The sequence below is a fragment of the Amblyraja radiata genome, chromosome 17, assembly GCF_010909765.2.
Source record: "Amblyraja radiata isolate CabotCenter1 chromosome 17, sAmbRad1.1.pri, whole genome shotgun sequence".
NCBI lineage: Eukaryota > Metazoa > Chordata > Chondrichthyes > Rajiformes > Rajidae > Amblyraja > Amblyraja radiata.
In genome coordinates, this window is record NC_045972.1 from 43359264 (window position 1) to 43380430 (window position 21167).

A 21167-nucleotide genomic window follows, 5' to 3' on the forward strand; every position below is an offset into this window, starting at 1 on the left:
TGTTGTTAATATATTTACTCCAGTTTTTTGGATCCTAATCTGAAATTGTTATGCTCACTCAATGAGTTCTCTTTGTAATACACTCTTATTCATTTACCTCCAGGTACATTTGAACTTAGAAACACTGAAGAACAAGTCGTCGGCACCATAAATGTTGAATTAAAATGGATGATCTCTTATATGCCGCCGAATGCATCCATAGTGACAATGGATCAAGCTAAAGTGGTTCGGAAGCAAGAACCAGAAAAGATGCCAATGAGAAAGGAACATAAAGAATCGTTATCTGACCTAACCGACGACTCAATTTCGGTACCAACATTTTATTCACTTATATAGTTTCAGGTTTGTTAATTGAATAGTTCAGTTTACTCAGGGATGGGAGTGGGGGGAGAAGTGTGAATCCAGGTGGGACATGGGAAAGAAAGAGGGTAGGGGGGGAAATAAATAAATATCAAAAGGGGGGTGCAGGTTAGTTATTCAAACAGGAGAATTTAATGTTCATACCGTTAGGTTGTAAGCTACCCAAGTGGAAGACGATGTGCTATTCTTTCAATTTGCGTGTAGCCTCACTCAGGCAATGGAGGAGGCCCAGGACAGAGAGGTCCACATAGGAATTGGAAGGCGAGTTAAAAAGATTAGCATCCGGGAGATCCAGCAGGCCTTGGCATACCGAGTGCAAATGTTCAGCAAAATAGTCATCTAATCTACGCTTAGTCTCACCGAAGTAAAGGAGGCCACATTAAGAACACCGAATGCAGCAGATGAGAATCAAGGAACTTTTGTTTCTCTGCTGGGGTCCCCGGATAGATTAATGCCCCAGAAGATCCAACAGGGTATTTATTGCAATGCTGACTCCTCCCTAGAACTCTATTTCTGTGTGGAATCATTTACCTGTTGTATCAGCAGAAGTCTCCCACTGCTAGCAACAGTGATATTCATAAAGAGAATCAAAATGATTCTCTGGGATTAGTAATAGGGTTGGGTTGCTTTATCAGTTAAAGCTACTTGGCAGATCAATTTCCCTCCTGGGATAAAGTTCCATCATAGAAACATAGAAAAATAGGTGCAGGAATAGGCCATTTGGCTCTTTGAGCCAGCACTGCCATTCAATATGATCATGGCTGATCATCTAAAATCAGTACCCAATTCCTGCTTTTTCCCCATATCCCTTGATTCCTTTAGCCCTAAGAGCTAAATACAACACTCTCTTGAAACATACAGTGAATTGGCTTCCACTGCCTTCTGTGGCAGAGAATTTCACAGATTCACAACTCTGTGGGTGAAGAGGTTTTTCCTCATCTCAGTCCTAAATGGCCTACCCCTTATTCTTAAACTGTGACCCCTGGTTCTGGACTCCCCCAACATCGGGAACATTGTTCCTGCATCTAACGTCCAATCCTTTAAGAATTTTATATGTTTCTATAAGATCCTCTTTCATCCTAAATTCCAGTGAATACAAGCTCAGACTTTCTTTCATCATATTGTATTGTATCGTATTGTTACACCAATGATGAGGGCAGGTGGCCTCCGTCTCAGTGACAGTACAAGAGGGATGAATGTTGCTCTGTCTTACATAGTTGAATGTTGGCAGTCATGGGGGTCCTTAGGTGGGTCGGCCTCTGTAACATCTCTTTTTTAATTGTCAATAACCTGATAATAAACATTTTGGAGTCATGTATTTACTATTATATAAATTGTATTTTCCATGTAAGGAGCAGAAAAAAACATGTAGCTAACACAAATTAAGGTATTGGTCATGGTGTGAACTATTCATTTTTGTGGTGAGTTTTGGAACAGTTTCCAGCACAAGTCGTGGAGGAATTGATAAGTCTAGTTCAAAACTGATGTAATAATGAAACTATCAAATTAAGCCATTTTAAGATATAACTAGCTGCTTTTAATGGGGGTGCTGACAAAGATTACTAAGTGAATTAAGACGTTATGATCCTTTTCTCACAAAGCACTATGTATTCATCTATATAGGATGCCACTTAATTTTAAAATCAGATTATCCAAGATTGCATTGATTTTATCTTTCTTTCCATCAGATAAAATGGTGATAATAAAAGTAGACATTAATGAAGCCCAGAATAATGGTTTTCAGATTTTTATGAGAGTATGTTCCTCACCCTAAACCTTTTCTATCAAGGGTTCATTTATCTAAAGGGCTTGAACTTATGTGGTTACTAGCATCAGGTATTGGAGTTTTTCTATTGTTTTAACTGGCAGGTTATTACTAATATTACAATGAAGGTAGACAAAAGTGCTGGAGAAACTTAGCGGGTGAGGCAGCATCTATGGAGCGAAGGAATTGGTGACATTTTGGGTCGAGATCCCTCTTCAGACTGATGTGGGGGTGGGGGGGGGGGCGGGAAGAAGAAAAGAAGAGGCGGAGACAGTGGGCTGTGGGAGAGCTGGGAAGGGGAGGGGAAAGAGGGAGAAAGCAGGGACTAGCTGAAATTGGAGAAGTCAATGTTCATACCGCTGGGGTGTAAATTACCCAAGCAAAATATGAGGTGCTGCTCCTCCAATATGTGGTGGGACTCACTTTGGCCATGGAGGAGGCCCAGGACAGAAAGGTCAGATTCGGAATGGGAGGGGGAGTTGAAGTGCTGAGCCACCAGGAGATCAGGTTGGTTATTGCAAACTGAGCGAAGGTGTTGGGCGAAGCGATCGCCAAGCCTACGCTTAGTCTCACCGATGTAGAGCAGTTGACACCTAGAGCAGCGGATGCAATAGCTGAGGTTGGAGGAGGTGCAGGTGAACCTCTGCCGCACCTGGAACAATATTACAATAATAATTTAAAATCAAACTATCAATATGCATTTTTTAATTGACCCCACCCCTCAACCATCACTGAGCTCCATTCAATTTCCCCCCAAAAGTTGTCAAGGTTTCTGTTGATCTCACTTCGAAAACCACTCGTATCGAGATCAGTCGCCTGATTGAATGGCAATTGGATTGCTTTAGCTACAGCCAAAGGTATATTTTGCACGCATTTCTGGTACCTTTAAATATTAGCGAGGCAGTCTCCAATATATTGCTTTTTTATTCTTTGTAAGAATGTGTCAACTGTATCATTAACAGAGATCAAGAAAAAATGTAAGTTACAGTAAGAGCCTGGGAACTAAAATTAAGGAAATATTGAGGTAAACTAAGAAAATTCCCATTGAAATAGAGTAATAACAACATTGTAAAGTCTGATTCCTTGGCAATTTAGGCACCGAAACATAAAAAACACTCAACAGACATTGATGATCTAGAAGAAAGAAGAGTATCGTGGGCTGATGAAAAGCCTTCTGACAGTTCGGTAAGTGTTTACTTCATTATTAAGCCAACTATTGCTATGGCATGTATGGCTGTTAGTTAGATTTTCCCTCACACATCTAGATTTTCAAATATTTCAGGGCAAGTCTCTGAAATTCCAAATTGATAATGTCACAATGATGGAAATGGGACAGTTGGCCCATGAATAGACAGGGGCGGGTATGTCATCCTACTCTATCAGAATTTGGAATCGTGAAATTGGCATTAAACAGACTTGAGTAGTGTAAATCGGAGTGAATGAATTCCATTAAATGTATGCGACAGAGCCTAAATGAAGTAATGATACCCCATAGTCAAACAGTTCATTTTCAGTGTGAGAAAGATGGCTTGCTGGTAATTTCATATCTCACTGACATATTTCAGTACATTTCAGTGGGAGAAAGTGGTGGAAATAAATATGGGTAATCGTAAATCAATCTTTTCCTCATATAAAATGGAATAGCAACAACAAATGCAAATGGGAGTATGAAATCAAATGGAACTGGAAAAGATTTATCATCCAATCAAATTCCTTCCTCAAACCACATATTATCAACATCAACATTTTAATTTCTGTGGAGAAACCTCAACACAAATATTCATTTTGCCTCTCGAGTTGCATAGCAAATGTAATTTCTCCACTATCTGGACTTAATTTGCTGGTCTCCAAACAATGTTTGGCACCCTGGAAACCAGAAACTATTATTTTCCTTTCTATTAAGTATTTTACCATCTAACCCGAACCTATCTTTCTAAGAACCAATCCTGCCTCCGGCCAGATATTTATCCAGTTCCTTTTGAAGAACGTTAATGAAATGCTTTTCCTGAGAGTCTCTTTCACTTGAGTTCTATGAGAAAACATTTATATGAATCTTTAGTCTCACTTGAGATTAATTTTCAATCTTGGTATTCTTTTCTAAGCTCATAGCTTTAGTCATGTTTATATTTTAAATGCAAGGGGTCGATCAGAGCACAATTTTGGGGTCTAGAATGGAGTCCAGGACTGACTCCTGTACATTCAGAACCCTGTGAGGTCTTCTAGCATTTATTTTGAATTATTTGCATGCACATTTTTTTCCCCTTTGTAATGCTCTTATGTTTTTTTTACATTTCATTACTTTCATTACTTAGGTTTGGGTCTTACTGGAAAGCATAGCATTTATTGCCAAGCCCCAATTGTTCTTAAACAAATGGTGGTGTGTCACGTTCTTGAACCACTTCACTCCCTTGAGTGAAGGTATTCCTACAATGCTTTTGAATAGGAAATTCCAAGATCTAGACCATGGGTCGGCAACCTACGGCTGGTGGGGTGAAAGGGTCCCCCTAGTCCTCACCTTTCACCCCACCAGCGTCACATACAACAAGTAATCCTCGATTAGTTTTGCCACCTCCAACGTGACCCCACCACTCGCCACATCTTCCCATCTCCCCCTGCAGGGATAGTGTTCCCATTAGTCTACTCCTTGGTGATAGAGGTAATGGGTTGGAAGATGCTCTCAGAGTTGTCCAGGCAAATAACTTCAGTGTAATTTGTGGATCGTACACACTATAGCTATGCTGTACTGGTGGTGGAGAGAATTAATGTTTTTAGATGATTGGTTCATTGGTTCTTTGTTATCACATGTACCAAGGTACAGATAAATTGTACCATCACTTCTTACAGTTTAGCCTTCATCATGCCACATGCCTTTCAAAAATTCACTAAATTACATACACTGGTTCCACTCAATATGGCCATTGCTTGGTTCAAAAATTCTATAAATATTGGTCAAAAAGGAGATGGTAGAAATAATGTTTGGGATGTTTGATAAGTTGAAAAAATCGAATGGATAAGCCTCCTGATCTGGATGGTTTGCATGCCAGATCACTTTCACAACTGGTTTTGTTAATTTGCAGTTACAAACAAAAAATGAAATTGAAGTTGAAGATCCTCCTTTTGTAGACAAATCTAATAGGATGAAGATTGATGCATTTGAGCCTGAAGTTATGAATCGGGTATGTGAAAAGAAATATTATTATAACAGAGCAAAGTTATGTGCATGCTTTCACCTTGATATATTGCCCATGAGCAATGGCTTAATATTATGAATATTTAATTTCTTTTTGTGCCATATCAATATGTGAAACAGCATCTTCCTCACCTAATCATAATTGGAGATCCCACTTCACTGGAGAATGCTGGCTGGTCCATGCCATAATTCTAGTATGTGACAAGCATGGAGCACACTAGAAACTGAACCCATATATTTTGTTGGGGTTCAATCTGACCAGCTTTAGTTTAGACTATTGATATACAGCATGGAAGCATGCCCTTCGGCCCACCAAGTCCACACCGACCAGCGATCAAGCCTATACACTAGCACTATCCTACACACTAGGGACAATTTACAATTTTTATCAAAGCCAATTAAGTTTGGGAGGAAACCTGAGCACCCAGAGAAAACCCACGTGGGCACAGAAAGAATGTACAAACTCCATACAAACAGACCCGTAGTCAGGATCGAACCCGTGTCTGGTGCTGTATGGCAGCAAATCTACCGCTGCGCCAATGTGCCGACCTGAACTGTGGGTACATGCAGAGAGGTAATGAGAAAGGAAAGAATCAAACTTGAGGGCAATGGGGGTTGGGGAAAAGGTGGTGTGATGGTGAATTTGGACTGGAACTGATGTTCATGAATGTTGTGTAGCCATGAATACTGTTGTTATTGTTACTGCATAATGGGGTTCAAAGGAGGAAATATTTATTTGTGATATTTAGTTTAATGAACTTCAGTCGAGTCAGAAAACCAGAGCAACCTGAGCTGAAATTTTTAGAAAGGTTCTTAAATGAATATCAAGCCCTTAATTAGTATATACAAGCGACCTAGCACCAGTTTTTGAGTATCCTCCAGGAATGCCTGGTCATTGTCCCAGTAACGATGGCTATGAGTATACCTCAGTCTATCTCAAGTACCTACAAAGCGCTCAAGATAATGCCATGAATCTTTTTTTGCATGAGTAAATAGGAGCTTTAAGGTCTGGTTTTTTTTCCACACCGAAGACCTTTCCTCAATATAGCAGCTTTTTGGATTTAAATCTAATGTATGGAGGAAATTGTGTTTGGTATAAACAACTGTCATCTCACAGGTTAGACTAAATCACAGTCGGGTCTTAAAAGCTTGGAATTGCAGTGTAGGGCAAATTGTTAATGCCAAATTCATCCTTTAACCCTCTAACAAGGCCTCTTAAAACAATGTTTTTTTTCCAGATATATTCATAAATAATGAATGACGTCAATAATTTGATTAAGGTGCACAGTTGGAATCGTATGGTGTGCACTTGAAAAAAAAAGCCACTATCTTGTTTAAACGTTTTGTTACTTCTCATTTGACAACAGAACCGCAATGTGTACTGATCACATGCTGGAGACTCTGGGATTATTCTTACAACAGAGAAGATTGAATGAATATATGATAGAGGTCAACATAATGAGGGACCTAGACAGAATAGATGGAGAAAAATTAGTTCCCATTGGTTGAAAGATAAAGAACCAGAGCAAGAACATTTGTGATTGTCAAAAGAATTAAATATAATAATTTTACACTACATGTAGTTAGCATCTGGAATGCATTGTCTGATAAAGTGGTGGAGGCAAATTCAATTGAGGCTTTCAAAATTGAATTGGATTAGGACTTGAAAAGAAAAGAAAAATGCAGTGCTATAGGGAAAGAGCTCAGGAATGTACCTGACAATGGTGCTCTCATGGACTGCTGTTGTGTGCTGTTACCATTTTATGATTTGATGCAGACCTAATACTAGCTTAGCGGAGTACTGTAGGTTTTCTCTAGAGTGACTCAGGTTGCAGAAACTGGTAGGGAATACAGTAGATGTGTTGTCGACTATAACTGTAGCAGTTTGAAGCCTGTTGTGCAGGTGCTTATGGATTCTAGATTTAGGATCATTAAACATGACATCGGAAATATACCTTATTTGCTGTGAGTTGACCTGTTGCAATGGTTCACCTAAAGGCAACACAGAGGATTGCTTCAGGATAACGGAATCATAACTACTGTCAGAATAAAGAATATTCCTTTTTGTAAACTGATCTGTGTACAGTCATGCTTGGACTCTATACCATGAAAAATGCTGCCATCCATGCAAACTCTGACAAGATGAGATTAAAACTTTCATTCATTGCAGAGGGAGACTAATTTAGTTTACAAAGCAGTGTACATGCAACTTATGTGTCCTTATTGATATATGCAGTTGCAGTTTGGTAAATCTCTCCTCTCTGAAACATTCTCAGTAATTATTAGCTCTCTGATGTCTTAATATTCTTTCTAAATTGTGGAGAGGATTGTGGCATCAATGATCTAGTGATTTGTTAAAATTGATCATAACTTTCATGGTTCATTACTCCATGCCACATTTTTTTGACGTCTAACCTTGTCCTGGTACTTCCAAAGATCTATGCACACCAAGGTATTTTGTTGCTGCATGGACACTGATAACTTCTTTGCCTAGGTTAAGATGGAAAATATTGATTGAGAACCTCGGCTATATCAGTGAATTTCGGCTTACCTTAAAGTAACAATATCATTGCTTGGCTGAGTCTTATAATCAGTAATTTGGTAACTTAAATACACCAATTACAGAGCATGTGACTTTTAATATATTGTTTAATTTGTGGTTTAATTTAAATGTAGAAAATAATCTTTACTGCATAAACAAAAAAAATACTTTTTGTTACATTTCAAGTGCAACTTAAAACTTTTAATTTTCTGAAACCTGACATAATTGCTGTAATGATTTAGTTTTGTTCTGAATATTATCTGTAATTAATAACACGTTAAAAACACAGGATGTCACAGGCACAGAAATGGAAGATGAGCCGTACCCAGAAAGTGAACCAAGGAGCCCCGACATTTCATCAGAACTTAGTACAGCTGCTTCAGAATCAATTGAAAAACAAGATGCTCCTGAACCCGGCCAAGGTAAATATTAATATTAATCTTATTTGCAGATTATTTACGGGATTCCACATAACAGTTTGTGCCTTTAATGGTGTGAATATAAAATAACTTATTTATATCTATTCACATTTGCAAAACTGGTGTAAACAGATACTCTGAGGTATCAGACACCTGCCTGTTGCATCATGCACACCCAATTGACAGAACTTCTTTAATTTGTTCTATGTACCTTTTCATGTCTCTTGTTTCCTTCTCCCCTGACTCTCAGTCAGAAGAAAGGTCTCGACCCAAAACGTCAACTATTTATTTTCTCCAAAGACACTGCAGCTTTTTGTGTCTATCCAGCTTTTTATGTCTATCCTGATCTCTGGTTGAGTTCCTGAAAAGATCCCTAGGGCAGAGTAGTTGAAGATGATGGTCATTTGCTAGAGCAAAGGCCAACAAAAAGCAGGTCTTGCACAAGTAAGCTGCAACTGTCTGCCAACACCGTCACAAAATCCTGAGCAACCTCAGACACTGGCGTTCAATATGTAATGGAAATGCGACCTTTAGGTAAGATTTCCTGCAAACTGTAACTCCCTGCTGATCCCCGCACTTTGCAGTTGTGTAAAAGCCACCTTATTCTGTTCACCTTCATGGCTACAGCATTGTGAGCATTATCCATCAACTAACTGTACCAATGACCTTCCTTCTAACAGTTGCCATTTTTTGCTAATGATTGAACAACTCCATTTCCATTAACAGCAGGATCTTTGCCTGCATGCAGAAAGACCAAGATATTTTTCATGCACAGGCTGGTGATTAGTAAGTACAGTGCACCATTCAACTATCTTGGAGTGACCATTCCCAAGAAGAGTCAAACAACTGCCATTGACATCATTGCGAATTTCACCTTCAAATCATAAGATTCACTCAACTGGATCAGCCATTAATACTGTAGTTGCAAGAGAAGGTCAGAGGTCCACCTTGGAAACACATCACTCTTCCTTCTTTGTCGTTGAGTTCAAATTCTGGAATTTCCTGTTCAATAATATTGAGCGAGAACAAGAAGGACTCCAGTAGTTCAAGAAGTTAGGTATGTGCAATCAATATGGGCCTCGCCAGTGATGTTCATATCCTGAAAAGTAAATAGAAATAAACTTTTCAAAGCCACTCAAGGAAGCGGATATGAGTGTTTATTATTTTCTGGCAGACTTGCTCATCAGGTCTTCAATATCATCAGTGTAGCTTGTGCTTTCAACTTGGTTTCCCTGTCAAGCTCTAAGAAACTTGGGGAAACTTAACACTCAGTGCTGGTATTTCCACTTGGATCTGTTGGCATTACCCAGTGTTACAGTTTGAAAACTTGGGACTGCCACGCAATGTGCACAAATGTGAAAGACGTAAAATTCTTGGGATGAGTTTCATCATGATTTCCTTGAGTGTCAGATAGAGTCAATCAGCACGAAAACAGGCCCTTCGGCCCCAACTTGCCCATGCCAACCAAGATGCCCATCTATGCTAGTCCCACTTGCCTGCGTTGCCCCATATCCCCCTAAACCTTTCCGATTCATGTACCTCATCTATTCATGTCTTCTATTCTCTCATGGAGTTCAGAGGTGAAGCATCAACTTTCTACAATTCCTTACCAATTATATGGGGCAAAGGGTTAATCGACGATTTTTTAATAGTTCCTCAAATTTCAAGAATTATGAAAGAAGAAGGAAAAGAATTAGTTTAACTTTATGTAGGTAAACAAAAAGAAATGATTTCCTGCCCAAGGCTTATTTAGATATGATAATCTAATTCTACATGCTAACAAAGCTTCCAAAAATGTCTTGAAATAATTAATTCACCATGACCCTAGAGCATGTTTGAGCATACAATTACCACTCATATGCAGTTTATCAGTCTCCCTTTAAAGGAAGAGAAACCTGCAGTGTTCACCAATCTGACCTGGAAAGTAATACCAGGCCACTACCAATATGTCTGTCTATCATCAGCACTCTTATGGCTTACAAACTACTGAATCCTTTTTAGACCGAGGCAACTAGCAATGGGAACCAGTTATAGTCACAGAGACATACAGCACTGAAACAGACCCTTCGCCCCAACTTGCCCATGCCGACCAAGAAGCCCCATGTAGACTAGTTCCACCTGCCCGCGTTTGCCCTATATCCCCCTAAACCTTTCCTATCCATTTACCTGTCCAAAGGTATTTGAAATGTCTTTATGGTACTTTCCAGAATTACCTCCTCTGGCAGCTCATTGCTTATACCTACTAGCCTCTGTGTGAAAAAGTTGCTCCTTAGGTTCCTATTAACTCTTTCCACTTTCACCTTAAACCTATGTCCTCTGGTTCTCGATTCCCCTTCTCTGGGTATGATGACTTTGCATTCACCATATCTATTCACCTAATGATCTTATACACCTCCATAAGATCACCCCTCAGCCTCCTGAATAACGTCCTTGCCTGCCCAAACTCTCCCCATAGCTCAGGCCCTCGAGTCCTGGCAACAGCCTTGTAAATCTTCTCTGCAATCTTTCCACCTGAACAACATCAGTTGCTGAACTTGCCCACACATCCCAAAGAATTGTTGTGCAGAAATGCCAATGCTTTGGTTTTTATTCAGTAATGCATCGAATCATTTTCTTTAGTGGAGGGTCCCATCCTGATGGATGGAATAGCGTATTATAAAGCATATATGTAAATTAGGTTGATTTTCTTTAGGCCCCTTGAATTGACAAACTATTACACTCCTTGAATGGGAATGGATATAATATTGTATAAACGCTGTTTTTTTATAAATAAGGTTCACTCCACCAATTTTCCGGCACTCTTGGTTTCTGGATTATCAGTTTTCCCAGTCTAACAGAGGTCACGGTCTCCAGGAGGAGTCTAACGGTACCGGAACGTCGGCCTTGGAACTCAGCTGTGGGAACGGATCCACCGGATCCGGCTGGGCCGGAGTTCCAGAGCCCCGGCCGCAGGGGGCAAAATCCACCCACCAAAAGGCACAGAAGTCCAGATGAGGTCGAGATGAGATCGGCTGCCTCACTGCCCGAGGCGCCACATTTTCAGGGGGACTTGCCCTGTGCAGATTTCCAGTGTGCCCTCGTCATTTTGTCCGGATTTAAGGAGGTGCGGACCACCAGTTACCGGAAAATCGGTAGTGGACCTGTAGTATACTGATTTTATTATTTCATTGTTTCAGTCAGCTGCTCTTAACCATAATATATGTTTCCTATATTCCTTATTACCTGCTCGAATGTACCAATCTGTCAATGCTAGAAAACAAATGTATCTGATAAAGCTGTTGGATTTAATAGACATTTTTGCAGATATACAAACCTAAAAGCCATATATAAATCTAATGTGATTTACTGAGATAGTCACCCATCATTTATGTAACTGTTTTGCTTATTCTTTGTAGTTTGAAAAACATATCATTTGTATTAGAAATAACTTTTTATGATGTTATTTGATTGCTCACTTACTGTTAAACAATCATCTTATCACTATTCTGTAAACATCTGTTCCTCCTATAAATCTCCGAGTGACCATCAGTGTAATTGTTTTCAGCAGTGGTTTTCTATCTCTCCTAGTTGTTTACGATGGTGAGGAATCAATAACGGACAGTGATGATTGTATTGTCGCAGGCTTGGAGCCAGGTTGTATAAAACAGGTTAGTCTATTCATTTCATCCTGTGAACTATAGCAAACAATTCTAATGCAAGGCAATATATTGTTTGAATGAGATATATTGAACGGATCATTTAACAGCAATGGATTGTTTCTTGAAAATCTTTATGGCTGATCAAGGGAAGCAGTGAGTCAGGTGACGTAAAATGACAAGGGGAAGGAAATATAACGGCATTAAAATGCAATGCTAACGACATCATACGTTTTGATCCAGTGTAAAGATGCACAGAAAGTGTAGCGTTGTTGATATTCTCATTCATGTTAACATTAGCCTGTCTTCAAATTTAAAATTATTCTACCTCCTCCAACAGTTGCGCTGCAATCCTGTGGATTTGTAATGACATGTCTCAGCTTCATAGACCTAAGTACAACATTGAGGGTTTGGATTAATAGTAACACAATGATTGATGACTGCTGGTTTAGCTGTCAGCAAAATGTGATCCTTTTTTTAGTTCGAATCCTGGTGCTGCTTCCGAGTCTGACTTTGTAGCCTTACTTTGAAAGAATAGTAACGTACGTGTTTGCATCTTGCAAAGAAAGTAGGGTCAAAGTTGCTGAAAAGATTTTTATTTTGTAAAGTGAACAACTTCCTACTTTGTTTTGTTTTTTGTACTGAAAATTGATTTGATATGGGTAGGGTTCTGCTTTTGACAGTCAAATATGATACCTGTATTATGATATGATGGCTAAAAGAAATATTCAGCTGCAGGAACTCAATATCAATGAAAAGGTCTTACTGAAATTGACCTCTAATGCTCTCTGTATACATTAATGGCTTATTGAGCTATCAGTTACAGAACATATCTCAGTACATTACGCTGCCTCTATTGAAAACATCTGATCGATTCATTTATCAAGGCTAAGTGCAGAAGGTCATTTGAACCATGATTTTTCAATTATGTTCTTTTCTCTTATATGATCTTGCATTTCTAGCATTAAGTAGTATTACCAGCTACTTTGGGTCAATAACCATTCCTGATTGGCTTTCAATCCCTGTCCAGTCCTTAAGTAAAGTATGTCTAACATCTCATTATGTGTCCATCTACATTAAGCAATTGTCCATGGGTGATTCGCTGTCTACAGATCGTAAAGAGATCCCATCACTAATTTCAAGTAATGGCACAGATACCTTTTTAACTGGAAGAATTCATATAAAAAATTTAATTTCAAATTCTACATTAAAATATGTGAATTTATGACATTAGGAAATGAATAATTACTAAGTAGCATTTGCCACTGTTACTCGGTAGCAAAGAAAAATCAATAGCATGTCATTATACCTGCAAAGCATTTTAACTTGAAAAGGAATTGGATAAACGTCCCCAATTATTGACACTCAATCTGCTAGTAGCAAAATAGAAAATTACAAAGCTGAAATTTACGCCTTGAGTGGTAATTCTTTTTAATTTTGAGTTTGAAATGTATTCAGATTTACTATTTAAAGTGAAAATACAGCATTTATATAATTAGGGTGACTGCACCTTCAATGGACTAGTTTGTAAACTTAGGAAAGTAAGAGAGGGCAAGACAAAATCCTGGCAGATAGTAAGTGTAATTATAGGATTAAAAACTATGTTCTCCTGTTGACGGCAAGATAATGAAAATACACACCTCCAGGAATGCTTAAGGTGTTGAACCCAGTAGATCTAATTACATAGTAACTCAGCTGATCCTCAAATATATGGTAATTTGTAATGCATACTGATTGAATTTTAAATACAACTATGTTCATGTTAAGTGTTGTAATTAAAGTGCTGTGCCAATTACAATATTATACCACCGGCATATCAAACTTCAGAATTATTCTTTAGATGTTTTGATCAAAAAGAAATTCAACAGGTTTTCTGGACCATGCTTCACTATAGATCCTGTCTAGTTTTACTGCCTGTGATGTATAATTAAACACAGATTACTTCATTTCATTTACAACATTTATGAGCTGCACTTTGTCAGAATGAAATGCTTGTCCCCTCCTTTCCTCACCAAAGTGGTGTAATTAGTGTTAGCATCTTCCTTAACAGTCTACATAAAGTTTAGTGCTTGTATTAAATCAAGTCATTAACATAATGTGCTGTACAATTTGCCTCTATCTCTTTTCGTTTCCACTACATCAAAGCTTTTTTGAGCAGCAATGTAATTGGGCCGTGCCAGCTTGTCAAGTTCAGTCAAGCTGATGGCTGCTTTTCCTCTGAAAAGCTTCCAGGCAGAATAATTAATAGAGAAGAAAGTCGAGAAAATGTAAAAATGTGGACTGTTATCTATGAATATTTAATGTATTTGAATAATCAGAAGTTAAGATTATGAATTTGATCTATAATACATCGATTAAAAGCTCTGTGCTGCACCCAGAAATAAATATACAACACTGTTGGCAGTACTTAAATGCTGTCCAACCTAATGCCTGATCACCACATATTCAAATTGAAATAAGGAACAATATATTAATGATTTTGTAATATTTAGTGGGAAAAACGTTTATTGGAAGCATTAATTCCAAAACTCATGAAGTGTGTATTTTGGGAGAGTACTAATACATGTTATTCCTCATTCACAATGTATCAAACAGTTTTCTGCTATAATAACTTCAGTGATCATCCTTTATCAATTTTTTTGCCAGTTTTAAACATGCCAAAGTAATATAGTTGATTTAAGTTTGCTCTCGAAAGATAGAAGATATACTTGTAAATTATTGTCCTTCTCCACTCAGGTAAATCTGAAAATTAACCCTGGATTATTTTCAATGCAGTTACTACTTACATTACATCTGTTTATCTATTAATTTTCTTTCACACTATAACTGGAGATAACAACTTGGAAAGTTTGATACAGTGAATACATTTGTTAGGGAATATAGTTTATGAAAGTTTCCACTTTGAAAGACTATTGTGGAATAGGGTTAAAGCACCATCTTACCAGTACCTGATACAAACCTGTGCAGCCTTCTGATAGATCCTTATGTCCAGTCTCAGCTGGGCTATGTAGCTACCCAATCAGTTTTGGCATTCCTTTGAATTCATGCATGGTCCTAGTTTCCCTGTTAACTCCCAGTTATTTCCTTGTAAAAATACAACAGAAACTAGGAGACAATCTTATAACATGTTGCAAATCAAAATTGTCTTAATCAAAGCATTTCAACTTGGATCTCTGCAGGGAAGTTACAATGGGTGTCCTCCTCAATAGAAGAGAGTCCTGATGCTTTAGCAAGTATTCCCTCAGAATGCACAAGGAATATCGCAGAAAAGATTCCTTTTCTGGATAGTCAGCTAGAAACTCTTTACCATTTATAACATACCTTACAGGCATCCAATTTTTGCCTCTGCTGTGCCATTGTCACCTTTTGAGGTACTCTAAAACCCATGTGTGAAATTAAGTTTTAGGCGTTGGAGTCTAGTCAGAAGCCTAACCTAAGTTTAAGGCTCCCTCAAATAGAGGGCATAATGTGAAATTAGATACGTTGAAGATTGGATGAATTATCTTTAGGAGTCTAGCATAATCATGTAATCAGGATAAAGGTGAAAACAGAAAAGAATTAAACAATCATTGCCTTAATGGGGTTTTTAGGACTAATTTCTCTTAAGGAATTCTAATCTTTTAAATTCAGCCAAAAGTGATCAAACCTTACTAGTGAACACTGTTCTAAGTCAATATCCAGTTTGAAAATGAGACAATGTAAAAATCAGCTTTTAAAAAAGGGAAGGCAAAAGGCCAATTTAACTTTTGTAAACAAATTGCTGCATGGAGCAAGAGTATATGTCTATGAAAGTTGGGGACTGCAGGTTCTATTGTGTTTAAATAAATCTATCAGAGTTGGCATTGTTTATTTCTTAATTCACACCATTACATCAATATAGTCTGTAATGATTGAAGTTTAGCTAATTTGATTATCTGTCTGACAGTTTAAACCAGTTAAACCAGAGTGATAGCACAAACTCATTTCACTGTCATCGAAGTTGTAGAAATAGTAATCTATGGCAAAGGTTGTGGCACGTTACACCAAAATCTATGATATTGATGTTGATGTACATGTTTATATCAACTCTAATTAAACTTACATGTCTGGACTAAGGAAGTAGTCAATGTCGTTGAAACTATATGTGCCTGATATAAACATATAACATTAAAATACTTCACATAAGATTTCTTACACTTTTGAATAAATGCTGCAAAAATATTATCTTTTGTTTCGCTCCTACATGCGTCATAGGATTTGTACAAAAACAAAAATACTGGTTTAAAAAGTCTGTAGTTTTAAAAAAGAGCTGGATATTCTCAGCTGATTATGCAGCCTCAATAGACAGGAATGCGGTTAATATTTCAAGCAAGTGATCTTTGATGTGTTCAGTTATAAATTGTAACTGTTAATGGCCCACTAACAAACCTGGGTTTTTCAAGTTTTCAATTTAGTTTTTCAAGATGATTCTTAATTAAATAAAATGTTATTTCCAAATGAATCGTGCTTGTATAAAGTTCCACAAAGGACACACACAAACCTCTTTCTCTTCACCTTTTAAAAACATTCTCAGACAACCCAACTGAGTGTGACAAACATTCCCTGAAGGAAGTTTGAAGAAAGTATATTTGTTGAGGTCCAATTCAAATTTGTCTCTTATATTTTCTGTCATTGTCAGTAATTTGCAGATTCAGTTTGCACTCCAAAAAGTGCAGAGATTTGCACTGCTGTTTTGGATGCAGTTTTGTGCCTTCATTTCAGGTTAATTGTACAGCAAAATGACAGCTTTGTCTTGCAGTACTTTCGACAGTCATCTCCCCTCGGCCATTCCCCATCAAACCAATAAAAATGTTGGCAAATTTCAAGAGCCAAACAAGGAAGGCCAATTGGCAAAGATGTTGTCATGTTGGAATGAGAGCTGGAGCTAGCGTGTGATGCCAATTAATGTAAGCAAATAACCTAAAGGAGTCAGCAAGAAAAATGGGTATTGCTGCCATGAGAAAATATCCTAGTTATTCGTATAACTTAAAAGTATGTATACCAGCTTTAAAAAGTTTTATTTTGTGCCAAGTCTATGGATAGATAAAGGTACAAAAGGTCATGAAAACAACTCATGGATTTCTGAGAACTTTCAAGATTGGATTATTTTTGAATAAATAATACCGATAACAATATCAGAAAATTACAGACTCAACGTTGAAATTAAATGAAAGGGAAAGCCTGCATTATTTGCTACAGAAGCTAACGTTTACCTTCTGTAAACTCAGTAAAAGAACAGCGTGATAGATATCAAAGGAATGAAAGGCCATTTGTAAATTCTTTATCAACTCAAATTGTCTTCTAATCCAGCTAGTCTTGGTATGATTACAAGATGGTTGTGCAGAGATTGGCCAACACACAATCGTTGATCCGCTGTTTTGATTGATGCTGCATGTTAACCAGATATTGCTTGTGATAAATAGTCATCAACTTGAAACGGTAACTAAGATGCAACCTGATTTTCTGACTGTTTTCAGCAATTTACTGTTTTATTGTAAATTTCCAGCACCTGCAATATTTTGCTTTTGTACCACTGTTTGGTTTGTTTGGCCAGGCAAGGCGCAATCGCCAAAGTTTGTCAAATATACTTCTTAAAATTCGTGGCCCTTGCTATGTTTTGGATTACAGTATTTAATTTGAACATGGCTCTTTTCAATTTTAATGAAGGATGGAAATAAGTAAACAATGATGGATAGACAATTTCTAAACAATAATTAAATGCTACCCACACTCCAAATTACTTCCAGCATTTTTATTTGCCAGCTTTATCATTGGTTGTAATATTGATTGTAATATATCATCCATTGAAAGCTCAGAGGTTTTAGAATTCAGAATTTAGAGATACAGCATGGAAACAGGCCTTTTGGCCCACTGAGCCCACTCCAGGCATCAATCACCCCCTCACACAAGTTCTATGTTATCCCATTTTCTCTACACATTACGGGAAATTTACAGAGGGTAATTAACTTACAAACCTGCACGCTTTTGGGATGTGGGAGGAAACCGGAGCATCAGGTGAAAATCCACACGATCACAGGGAGAGTGTGCAAACTCCACACTTAGCTCCCAAGGTCAAGACCGAAACCTGGTTCAGTTCAGTTTATTTTATTGTCACATGTACCGAGGTACAGTGAAAAGCTTTTGTGCAAGCTCTCCAGTCCGCAGAAAGACAATACATGATTACAATTGAGCCATTTACATTTATGGATACATGATGAAGGAATAACATTTAGTGCAAGGTAAAGCCAGCAAAGTCTGATCAAGGATAGTCTGAGATTCTCTGGTGCTGTGAGGCAGCAGCTCTACCAGTTGTGTCGTTGTGCCACCCTGGTCTTGAACTTCCACATGGCGATGTCAATTTCGAGAACCACTCAGTGGCTGACTGGCTCAGCACCTGTCACCACAACTCCACGTATCGACTTGTGGCAGAACCGAATCTTGCTCAGATTACCGAGCATTGAGCGCTCACTTAGGATCTGGCGTGGGAGGACTTTGTAGGCTTAATGCGTTTGGAATTGACCTAGCCTTTTCACAGTGTGATTATTACTGCCAGATCATAAAGTCCTGTTCTTCTTGATGAACATTATTATCTGAAACAAAAATCGTAAAAAGTAAGCACATATTGTGGGACTGGAATTTGACCAGTTAAGGGTGGAAGACCTGGATAATTAAGGCTGAGACCACGAGCTAACTCTCAGACACCTACTTATCCTTGATACCATGACCCCACAGACGAGCACCAGACCACCATTTCTAGCACCATCAGTGACTTCATCAACTCCGGCTCCCTTCCCTCCCAAGCTTCCAACCTCATCGTTCCCCAGCCCCGCATGGCCCGATTTTACCTTCTCCCCAAAATCCACAAACCTGACTGTCCTGGCAGACCCATTGTTTCTGCCTGTTCGTGTCCTACCAAACTTATTTCCACATACCTCGACTCCATCCTATCCCCCCCCCTGGCTAAATCCCTCCATACCTATGTTCAAGACACCTTACACGCTCTTCGTCTACTCCAGGACCTCCATTCCCTCATCTTCACCATGGATGTCCAGTCACTCTATATCCCCCACCAGGAGGGTCTGAAAGCCCTCCTCGACTGCAGAACCAACCAATCCCCGTCTACTAATACTCTCCTCCGCCTAGCGGAGCTGGTCCTTACCCTTAATAACTTTTTGTTTGACTCCTCCCATTTCCTCCAAATACAAGGCGTAGCTATGGGCACGTGCATGGGCCCCAGCTATGCCTGCCTCTTTGTTGGGTACGTCGAACAATCCTTGTTCGAGGCGTACCGTGGCTCTATCCCCAAACTCTACCTCCGTTACATCGACGACTGCATTGGTGCTACCTCCTGCACTCACACACAACTCACTGACTTTATCCATTTCACCACTAACTTTTATCCGGCACTCAAATACACCTGGATCATTTCCGACATTTCCCTACCATTTCTTGACCTCACTATCTCTGTCGCAGGTGATAGATTATTGATCGACATCCACTATAAACCCACTGACTCCCATGGCTATCAGGACTACACTTCTTCCCACCCTGCTTCCATCCCCTACTCCCATCTCCTCCGGCTACGCCGCATCTGCACCCAGGATGAGATGTTCCACACCAGGGTATCGGAGATGTCCTCATTCTTCAGGGAACGGGGGTTCCCCTCTTCTACTATAGATGAGGCTCTCACCAGGGACTCTTCTATACCCCGTGACTCTGCACTCACCCCCCATCCTCCCACTCGTAACAAGGGCAGAGTCCCCCTTGTCCTCACCTTCCACCCTACCAGCCATCACATACAACAAATAATCCTCCGACATTTTCGCCACCTCCAACGTGATCCCACCACTTGCCACATCTTCCCATCTCCTCCCCTGTCTGCTTTCCGCAGAGAGCGCTCCCTCCGTAATTCCCTGGTCAATTCGTCCCTTCCCACCAAACCACCCCCTCTCCGGGCACTTTCCCTTGCAACCGCAGGAAATGTTACACTGTCGCTTTACCTCCCCCCTTGACTCCATTCAAGGACCCAAGCCGTCTTTCCAGGTGCGGCAGTGGTTCACCTGCACCTCCTCCAACCTCATCTATTGCATCCGCTGCTCTAGCTGTCAGCTGCTCTACATCGGTGAGACCAAGCGTAGGCTTGGCGATCGCTTTGCCGAACACCTCCGCTCGGTTCGCAATAACCAACCTGATCTCCCGGTGGCTCAGCACTTCAACTCACTCCCCCATTCCGAATCAGACCTTTCTGTCCTGGGCCTCCTCCATGGCCAGAGTGAGGACCACCGTAAATTGGAGGAGCAGCACCTCATATTTCGCTTGGGCAGTTTGCACCCCAGCGGTATGAACATTGACTTCTCTAATTTCAGGTCGTTCCTACTTTCTCCTCCCCTTCTCAGCTCTCCCTCAGCCCACTGGCTCCACCTCTTCCTTTCTTCCCCCCCCGTTCCCCCACCCTCACATCAGTCTGAAGAAGGATTTCGACCCGAAACGTTGCCTATATCCTTCGCTCCATAGATGCTGCCTAACCCGCTGAGGTTCACCAGCATTTTTGTCTACCGGATAATTAAGTGATTTTTTTTTTCCAGCAATGTGGTAGCTTTCATGTTTTGTGAAATAATAAAGTGAATAAAGAAATTAACAAATGGGATGGAGAACAAAAATATCAGTAATGTTAAAGTGTGTAACGTAACACCACCGAGTGTGAGGAAAATGAAGCAAGTTCAGTAACTTAAGTGTTTCTGATAGATAAGAAATTTCATTTTGCAAGTTAATTTAATGGTGAAGACCAGCAGTTGAAGCCCAATTGAAGTACATTTTGACAAAAGATGATGTATAGTAAGAAATTGGATATGCTGCATAAACCTACGCAGAACAGCAAACATTTACTTGAACGAAAATCACTTTCTCTGAAATTTTAATTGTTGTTATATTTATTTAGCATCATGGATATAACTTTTCACGATTTATTACCACTCATTGCTGTTCAGATCTGTGAGGGCAGTTTATGTGATTTGTGCCTTAAGTAGACCAAATGATGGATATCAGTCATATTGTGCACTGTATTACATTAGATGCTCATAATTACTTTCAGAAACTGGAGATAGATAGACACAATAAATTAAAGGCATATACTATTCATTTACAACATTGACAATCTTATACTGTAAAGTATTGGACATATTTTGAAGCCATCAGCCATCCATCATGTTCCGTACAAGAGATACTTTTATGGAAAACT

The 21167-nt window shown here is 39.2% G+C and overlaps 1 protein-coding gene across 2 annotated transcripts in view; it reads left to right on the forward strand.

Annotated features, from left to right (window-relative positions):
- rpgrip1l (RPGRIP1 like) overlaps positions 1 to 21167 on the forward strand; it is a 111738-nt gene that overhangs the window by 62668 nt on the left and 27903 nt on the right. For both annotated transcript variants that reach the window (XM_033036326.1, XM_033036327.1), the window contains 5 exons: positions 104 to 309; positions 3221 to 3310; positions 5203 to 5301; positions 8147 to 8279; positions 11844 to 11923. In XM_033036326.1, the coding sequence (XP_032892217.1) occupies positions 104 to 309; positions 3221 to 3310; positions 5203 to 5301; positions 8147 to 8279; positions 11844 to 11923 (608 nt within the window). The remainder of the gene's footprint in view (positions 1 to 103; positions 310 to 3220; positions 3311 to 5202; positions 5302 to 8146; positions 8280 to 11843; positions 11924 to 21167) is intronic.